We start from the raw sequence: 9,294 nt of genomic DNA on the forward strand, positions 1-9,294 counted from the left end.
TCCGCTCGGACCTGGACTGGACCAGGTGTGAGCCAACAGGGTCAGAGAAGAGGGGGAAAATGGGTCCCCAGAGGTCCTACCACCTAGAATTTGGTTTTCCCAACCAATTGCACCCTCTTTTTCCCCCGAGGCAACAGCACTGATGATTGATGCCTCCTCAGGCAGCCCGCAGAGCCAGATTCTTATCTATATCACCGTGGGGCTGCCGATTTGTCTGCTAATCTTTGTTTTTTCTGAGAATCATTTTCCTCTTCCTGGAATCAGACCCAGTGTTTAGGGTAATGGCGCAGCGGACTTGAATCCTCAGAAAGAATTTCATCTCTGTCCTTCTCTTTCCATCCCCACTGCCCTGGCCCTAGACTGAGTCATCTGATGAGTCAGTCACCTGTACTATTGCAGTAGGGGGCTCGTAACTGCTCTCTGACCCTTTCCCTATCCTGCATCCAAACTGTTGCCAAGTTCGCTTTCTAAAATATGTTTCTAATCATGTCACTCCTACTGTTTTTAAAAGATCTTTGAGTAAACCAATTACATGGAATATTTTGAATAAATAAAATGGCTCTGTTAGTATCAAATTCCCCATTATTCTTATTTCTTGTCTTTATAGCCTTCACCAGGATTTCAACCCATCTTACATATGCGCTTTCTTGCTTATTGTCTGTCCCCCTCTTCCATTGGAATGAAGTTTTCATTTGATCAAGGTTCTCGTCCGTCTGTCCCCAAAACAGTGGCTGGCACATGTTAGATAATAAATATTGATTGAATGAAGGACTCAATAAATCAAATTCTGTTAGCCACAGTTAATTCTTTTTTTTTTTTCATAAACGGACTTTATTTACTTTTACGATTACAAATGTAACACATGCTTACTGTAGAGAATCTGGAAAGTACAGAGAAGTAGAAAGAAGAAAATTAAAACACCCATAATCCCACCACCTGAAGGCAAACACTGCTCATATTACGCTCTAACTATCTATGCCTGTTTACAGACCAAGATCTTTATCAAGAGGGCTGGCCACAAAACACAATAGCCAAGGGGGAGTGAGGGCAATTAACAACTGAGGGGTCACCCAAAAGTCAGAGCTAGAGATTCGACACTGAGGGACAAGACAACAGTCACTGACAATAGCTCAAGACGTAAGAAGTTGACAACACAAGAACAAGTCGGGTTATGGTAAGAATGTAGTGAGATGATGCTTGTCGAGAGTTTCGCCCAGTAACTGTCACACAACACATAATCAATAAATGTTAGCCATTACTAAGATTACTACTATGGGTCAAAACGAATGGTTCAGGATGGAGACTATAAACAGGGCAAGGGCCCTGGAGACCCATTTTAGGTGCTATGAGTTGGGGCATACAGGGACAAGTGTACTGGATGAAAAGGATGGTATTGGAGTGGGCGTCACTCTCCTTATAGGCTCCCCTGCCAGGTGAAATGGGACCAGGGCTTCCTCAAGTTTGCCTGATGACACGTGGCAAGACATTCTAAGGTGTTTTTGAGGTAGGACACGGTTTCTCCTGCCTAGACTTCTCCCTGGACCAGGAACTAGGACTGGCCTCGGCGGTAATGGGAGTTCAGAACCTCATACACCAAACGCTCTTGAAGTCCACGCTCTGATCGCTGGGGCAGGTCAAAGGCATGTGGGGGTGAAAGAGAAGGTCAAGTCAGCCAAGTGGGAGATAGGGTGGGATGCGCCTGGAGGGGGGTGCTGAAGGGGGAAGGCCACAAGGTTTAATGATGTAATTGAATGGAATGGGTCCAGGAACCAGTCCTCAAGTTAGCAGCCAAGCTGGATATCACAGGAGAAGTGTCCAGGTAGCATTACTTGTTAGTGGCGGCCTTCTGATGGCCTGTGCTCTGTCGAAGGTGGTCGTGCAGACCCTCTTGAGGGTCTCCATGCTCTTTCAGGTAGTAACAGCGTTTGGGGACATGCTGATGCTGGGAGTGAGAGAAAACAAAAACAGCAGAGGTGAGAGCCATGCTTACTATGCCAAGTGGGGCTCTGCCTGGATAACTTCAGTAACTCAGCAAGTCAAGCAACTCGGCTAACGTACCTTATTTGTATAAAGTGTGATCAAGGACTAGACTGGCCAAATTCCCTAGTGACCTGGGCCTATAACACCTGTGGCTGTAGGTGGGACCCAGTCCCCCAAACGTGACCCCTCTTTGAGAACTGGACCTGGAATAGGTGCAGAGTTGGGACTGAGCCCAGCCATTTCCCTCAGAATCACAAGACTTGGACCTTTAACCATCCCAGGCCCTCAACGTGGTTAATACACCCCAAATAAGTACATAGCCAGGCCCGCTGAGGAAACTCTAGGTGGGGGGTTAGGGTCTAGGAGCTCAATGCCTCTCCCAGCCTCTTCCTTAGGCTACTCAAAGGAGCAGGGTGACTTTGCCATCATTACCTCATTTTTCTATTCAGAAACCTTGAGTGTGTTTCCCCATCATTACCTCCTCGGTCTGCTGCTGAGAGTTCAGTTCATTCTCCATTGCGTCCTCGTTATTCCGCTTACAGGCTGACGGCAGAACCTGGCTTGAGCAGCCCGGGAAATCCTTCTCTCCAGCCAGTTGGCACTCGGTATAGAGAGACCTGTCTATTAGCTCCTTTAGGCTGCCGGCCACCTTCAGGAAGATCCGGCCCATTTTAGTGGCAACAGCTTCCGAGAGTCCTTCCAGAAACCTGGTCCGCAGAATGGCATCAGACCAAGACAAGTGTCGGGCCAGCAGGAGGAAATCAGTGGCATACTGCCTGACTGACCTCTGGCCCTGCTTGGGATGGCAAAGGACGGCACTGAGGATGTCTATTTCAGATAGGGAGTCATATAAGCCCTGGGATCTGCTCAGGAAAGATTTATCTTCATTGGAGAGGGGGTTTCCTACCTCCATCTGCAAGATGGACCACCTCTCTGCTGCCCCCAGATGAAGAGACACCAGAAAGGCCATTTTCTCTGAATCGTTCAAAAATCCCTTCATTTGCTTCTCCTCATCAACCTCCATCTCCTCCTCCACAGAGCATGAACCCCGGGCTGCTTCCTGTTCTTCTAAGAGGTAACAGAGTGCTGGGGTCAGCATGCCAAAAGATGGGACTTCCTCTGGTGGTTGGTTCATTGTTTCAGGGGTCGTGGCAGTCACGTGTGGTGTGAACTTTGATCCAGAGGCTGTGACGTTGATGTGAGAGGCAGATGTTTCCCCAGAGTCTTTGGCTTTGATTTCCAGAGTGGACATCATTCCAGAGGCTGTGGCCGCCATTTGTGGCATGGACATACCCCCAGAGGCTGTGGCTCTCAGAAGCGGCATGGACATCATTCCAGAAGCCGAGGCTCTCATGAGCGATGCGGACGTTGCTCCAGAAGCTGAGGCTCTCATAGGTGATGCAGGCATCCCTCCAGAGGTTGCGTACGTCATCTGTGGCAAGGAAGTAGATCCAGAACCCACAACTCTTTTTTGCAGTGTGGACGTTGCCCCAGAGGCCATGTTTTTCATCAGCGGCATAGACATCTCTCCAGAAGCCATGGCTGACATCAATGGCATGGGCATTGTTCCAGAGGCCGTGGCTCTAATGAATGGCTTGGACATCCCTCCAGAGGCCACAGCTGTTGTTTGTGTGGTGGACATCTTTCCAGAGGCTGGAGCTCTCATTAACTCTGTGGACACAGCTTCAGAGGCTGAGGGTCTCCTTAGTGGTGTGGATGTAATTCCAGACACTGGAGCCCTTAATAATGGCGGGGACATCACTCCCGAGGCAGGGGCTCGCATTGATAGCATGCACATCTCTCCAGAAGCTGTGGGCATCGTTTGCGTTGTGGATGTTGCCCTGGAGGCTGGGGCTCTCATCAGTGGCATGGACACCCCTCCAGAGGCCGCGGCTGTCATTTGAGGCACGGACATCACTCCAGAGGCTGTGGATCTCATTAGCGATGTAGATATCTCTCCAGAGACTGGAGCCCTCATCTGTGGCTTGGACATCATTCCAGAGGCTGTGGCTGTCTTTTGCGGAGTAGACATTGCTCCATAAGCTGGGGCTCTCAGAGGCGTGGCTATCTCTCCAGAAGCTGGGGGTCTCGTTAGTGCTGGCGACATCTCTCCAGAGGATGAAGCTCTTGTGAGCAGTGTGGACATCTCTCCAGGGTCTGAGGCTCTCATCAGTGGTGTGGACACTGCCCCAAAGGCCGGGGCTCTCATTTTTGGTGTGGACATCAGTTCAGAGGCTGGGGCTTGCGTCTGCAGTAGGGACATCCCTCCAGAGGTCATGGATCTCCTGAGCGACATGGACATCCCCCCAAAGTCTTGGGCGCTCATTGGCTGACTGGGCATCTTTCCAGAGGCTGTGGATCTCATTAGCGCCATGGGCATGGCTCCAGGGCCTGGGGCTCTCATTAGAGGCATGGACATAGTTCCAGAGGCTGCGGCTGTCATTTGTGGTGTGGACGTGTCGCCAGAGGCTGGGGCTCTCATTAGCGGTGTGGACAGCGCTGCAGAGGCAGTGTCTGTCATCTGTGGCGTGGACACGGCTCCAGAAGCGGTGTCTCTCATTAGCATTGTGGAGATCTCTCCAGAAGCTGCAGTTGTCATTTGCTGCGTGAGCATTGCTTCTGCGGCTTTGGATGCTGTTAGTGGCTTGGACAATGCTCCCGAGGCCATAGCTCTCATCTGTGGCACGGACATCACTGCCGAGGCTGTGTCTCTCATTAACAGTGTGGACACGGATCCAGAGGCTGTGGCTGTCATCCGTGGGGTGGACAGGGCTCCAGAGGCTCTCATTTGTGGTACAGCTGTCACTCCCGAGGCTGTGGCTCTCCTCTGTGACACAGACATTGCTCCAGAGACGGGCGCCCTCATTTGCGGTGTGGACACTGACCCAGAGGCTGAGGCTGTCATCTGTAGCGTAGACATTGTTTCAGAGACTGGGGCTGTACTTGGCAGCGTGGACACTGTTCCAGAGGCTGGGGCTCTCACTCTCGGTGTCGACCTTGCTCCAGGGTCTGAGCCTCTCACTGGCGATGTGGACATCCCCCCGGAGGCTGTTGCTCTCATTGGCGGACTAGACACAATTTGAGAGTCTAGATTTTGTGTTAACCGTGAGGACATGACTCCAGAGCCTTGGGCTGGCATCGGCTGGGTGGGCATCCCTCCAGAGGTTAGGGCCATCATGACCAGTGGGGACATCGCTTCAGCGTCTGGGGCTGGCTTTGGCAATGTGGGCATTTCTCCAGCATCAGGGACTGACGGGAACAGTGAGGACATTGCTCCGGAGCCTGGAGCTGTCATAAGTGGTGAAGACACTACCCCAGAGTCTGGGCCTGACATTAGCTGGGTGGACATTTCCCCAGAGTCTTGGGTGCTCGTTGGCTGGGTGGACGTTGCTCCAGAAGTTAGGGCTGACATTATCAGTGAGGAGATCGCTTCAGAGTCTGTGCCTGACATGAGCAGTGAAGAGATCTCTCCAGAGGCCAGGGCAGTCATTAGCACTTTAGACATGGCTTCAGTGTCTTCGTCTGTAATTTGCAATGGTGACATTCCTTCAGAGCCTGGAGCTGGCATTGGCTGTGGGGACATCGCTCCGGGGTTCACGTCTGGCATTAGGAGTGGGGAGATCTCTCCAGGATTTGGGGCTAGCATCAATGGTGTGGACATCGCTTCAGAGGATGGAGCTGGCATTGCCAGTGGTGATATCTCTGCAGAATCTGGTGTTGCCATTAGTGCTGTGGACATTGTTCCAAAGTCAGGAATTGTCATCAGCCCTGGGGACATTAATCCATACTCTGAAGTGGACAGCAATGGGGACAGTGTCCCAGAATCTGAGGCTGGCATTAGCAATGGGGACAGCACCCCAGAGTCTGAGGTTGGTATCAACAATGGGGACAATGCCTCTGAATCTGAAGCTGGCATTAACAATGGGGACAGTGTCCCAGAGTCTGAGGCTGGCATTAGCGGTGGGGACAGTGCTCCAGAGTTTGCTGCTCCCATTAGAGGTACGGCCATGGTGTCAAAGGCTGGGGATGTCATCGGCTGTGTGGACATCCCTCCAGGGTCTGACGCTGAACTTGAGACCATAGGCTGGACACTAGAATGCAGAATTTGGACCTCTGCTCTGTTCTCTACCATTGGTCCAGAGCAGGTCATCTCCCTGTTTTGGGGGTCGACACCTTCCTCCGTCAGCACATTGCTGAATCGCACTGAATGTAAGGGTATTGACATATCTGCCATGGCCAAAGGATAGTGTGGAGGGAACCTCTAAAGCAATTATATCAGGGGTCCTGCTGAAGCCCACGTGGCAAGAAAATCTGTAAACAGAAAACAAGTTTAGCAGTTGAAAGCAAATATCAAGAAGATTGGGAAATAGACAAATGATCCACGATGGAGACTTTTTTTATGTGTTGCCAGCTATGTGGCATCGGAGATGGGTCTATCAAGTTAAAGAAGCTGTGCGACATTAAACAAATTTGAAGCTGGAGCAAATATCCTCTCCACCCCTATCCTTTTCAAAGCAACCCACCCGTCACACAGCACACCCTCTCAGTTTATAAAAGCTATAAACGCTGCAACTTCAGCAGCCAGGAGCCCGTGAGGTCCTGGTTCAAATGAAACAGCAGCACCACCTGCTGGAAAACTGTGAAAAGTGCAGGTTCCAGAGCTCTGCTCTCTCCCACCACAGCACTAGCAAGCCAGCCAAGGAACTGGCAGGCCCGGATGAGAATGCCCTTTGCCCCAGGATAGTCGTTAGTTCCTTGGGCTCATTGAGTCCTGCCAGTGGTTTAGTCCCCATTTTACTACCCTGATGGCCCTGAATGCCTTTCTCAGGAAAAGGAAGGCATTTAACTGATCAATGGTTGAGAACATCATTCCATGAATTGACAATCCTGTTTATTATGATTTTTATTATTAATAACAAAAATCACCACTATTACTACCACTTATTGCCCACCTAGTGTGTTCCAGGCACTATACTTTAGGCAACTGTACACAACTTTAAACTGTCTATAGTGCACAGAGATGTGCAAGCATTACCCGTTTGAATCTTACAAGAGATAGTAGTATTATTCCCATTTTACCAGGTTTCTCAGATTAACTGGGGCTGGGGCTAGACTAAGAGCACTGTGACAGTAAAAACTGTCTTTGACTATCGCTTCCTCCTCGGGGTTGCCTAGCCTTTGACATCCCTAAGGCCGCATTCAATTATCTCTCTGATGTCCTAGATCATGGCTCACTGAAGCCCAGTCTCTAGCAAATACAGATTTCAAGTTTCTCTGACGACATGTGGGTGGGCAGTCCCAAAGCCTCAGCCTTCCGGCACACTCCCACAATCAGCCCCCAAAGGGGCTTCTTGGCACAGAGCTTGGAAACCAACACGCACGCTACACGGTGTTGATACATCCCCACAGCCTGCCCATACGCCCAGTGGAACACTTGCTCATTTAGGACAATGTCACAGAAGTCATCAATCTTGTGCAGTATGCCTCCATAATAATATTGAGAATACTAGCAACAGAAGTGAGGACAGTCAACACTTCTTGGGCGCGCGCTGACCGGCAAGCACTCTGCTGGGCACTTTACGTGCATCGTTTGGTCCTCACAGCAACACTAAGAGATTTTGGTAGTACCCTATCCTCATCTTACAAAGGAGAAAACTCAGGCCCAGAGAGGCTTAATAATTTGCCTGCAGTCACTTGGATTCACGGGTCCACCCAACTCCAGAGCCCCCTACTCTTCTCCACTGTGCTATAGTGATCCACCCTGTGTTCCCTCTCTCCCTCTTAGTCACATTACCAAGACAGCACCCCGCCCCATCTCCAGCCTGGACAACCCCGAGATGGGGTTTAGTAAAAGAAATACTGGCCTTCCTGCTGGCCCCTTGGTTACTCTTATAAGTGGTGCAATGGGAAAGATGAGTCAAAAGGGCGGTGATAGATGACCACCCCCGCCCCCATCTTTAGAAAAATCCCTGAACACGCCACAGTTTCCCACTAGGCAAAAGCCAGAAAGATCTTACCTTGCCAGTTAGGGAGAAGAGAGGGAGTGTGTCCTTTGTGCCCCTAGCTCTTTTGGTCTGGCCAACTTACTTATGCCCCATGCCCAGACAGTTCATTAAAGTAAGACCCAATACCAGCAGCTGTTCTCTGCAATCTCCCTTAGCTATCCCCTGCCACGCCCCCCTCCTGCCCGCCAGCCAGCCAGCCTGCCCGCCCACCCGCCCCACTGCTCCTGACTTGCTAGTGCTTGCTCTGTCTCTCTGGTCCCAGATTCCTGCCTCTATATAGGCTCTGACATTTGCCTCTGGCCGCCTTTCACTTGACAGCCCTCCAGAAGCTCCAGAAGTGCATAGCACTTGGCCTATGCAACTCCACCCTGCTTCCCCTCGCCCCCAATTGCTGCACCAGCTCGCTCTGCCCGCCTCTGGCCGTCCCAAAGAAAAGAGGAGAGTCACACAAAGAAAGAGATGAGACCGAAAGTGTTCTAGCTCAGGAAGTGAGATGTTCCCGCTGCGGCTGCGCAGACACTGGCGTCCTGGAAGCCAGGCACTGCCACCGGTGGGCCGTGGAAGAGCGGGCAGGGCTTAGAGGGAAGGGAACCGGGGCTGAAGGCTGAGTGGAGCAGTGGCAGAAGAGCTCAAAGACGTTTGGGTGAAGGGAAACCACCGTTTGGAAGGATGGACCGTGGGGCTTCAGAGCCCAGCAATGGCGACAATTAAAAAGCCAACTGGCTCCGGTGTCAGAGACTCGGAGGGAAATCTGGCAACCAGTGACTCTACCACAGGGCTAGAATTCAACAGCGAGGCTCCAGGGTGTCCAGACAGCTGGCAAGAAAAGCACGCCAATATCTTAAGCATACCAGGTGAGGGCTTGCTCATAGAAGCAGGGCTTCAGCCTGCTTTCTAGAACTGGGGCACAAGGTCAGAGTAGAACTAACAGGAAGGTTTGCCAGAGCTCTCTAACCTTCTGAATCAGGAGCCCTCAAACCCCTATACTAAGGGCAGAAGTGGTCCCTGAGCCGTGGATAGGGCAAAGCCTTTAGGTGAAGTTCAAGTACCCCAGGGACTCAGAGTCTAGGGCCTGGCGGGGAGGCATTCAGGTCATTATAAACCTCCCCATGCTCCAACAGCCAACGATAATTAGCAACCAACAATACCTGGGCACTCGGGCTAAGCACGACACTTGCTTCATATCCTTTGTGCCTCGTGGCAACACCTGCAAGGTAGGCGCTGGCCATTCCCTTTTATTTTTTGCTTTAGAAATTTTTTCCCTTCATTTTCTTTTCTCCAATTTTCTTTTTTTATTGAAGTATAATTG

The 9,294-nt window shown here is 51.0% G+C and overlaps 1 protein-coding gene across 1 annotated transcript; it reads right to left on the bottom strand.

Annotated features, from left to right (window-relative positions):
* Nucleotides 1-1,825: 1,825 nt before the first annotated feature.
* On the bottom strand, nucleotides 1,826-6,205 carry RTL9 (retrotransposon Gag like 9). The gene is made up of 2 exons (XM_060137129.1): nucleotides 2,459-6,205; nucleotides 1,826-1,942 (listed from the first exon to the last, which is right to left on the bottom strand). The coding sequence occupies exons 1-2, from the start codon at nucleotides 6,203-6,205 to the stop codon at nucleotides 1,826-1,828; spliced, it is 3,864 nt and encodes a 1,287-aa protein (XP_059993112.1).
* Nucleotides 6,206-9,294: the final 3,089 nt, after the last annotated feature.

Source organism: Lagenorhynchus albirostris, chromosome X (assembly GCF_949774975.1).
Source record: "Lagenorhynchus albirostris chromosome X, mLagAlb1.1, whole genome shotgun sequence".
In the NCBI taxonomy this organism is placed as follows: domain Eukaryota; kingdom Metazoa; phylum Chordata; class Mammalia; order Artiodactyla; family Delphinidae; genus Lagenorhynchus; species Lagenorhynchus albirostris.

Bases quoted from the DNA above. Each gene is read 5' to 3' on its own strand.
- RTL9 (XM_060137129.1), bottom strand. From the start codon at position 6,205: ATGTCAATACCCTTACATTCAGTGCGATTCAGCAATGTGCTGACGGAG. The intron at 1,943-2,458 runs GTAATGATGGGG...TCTCACTCCCAG, and splicing joins CTCAGCAGCAGACCGAGGAG to CATCAGCATGTCCCCAAACG.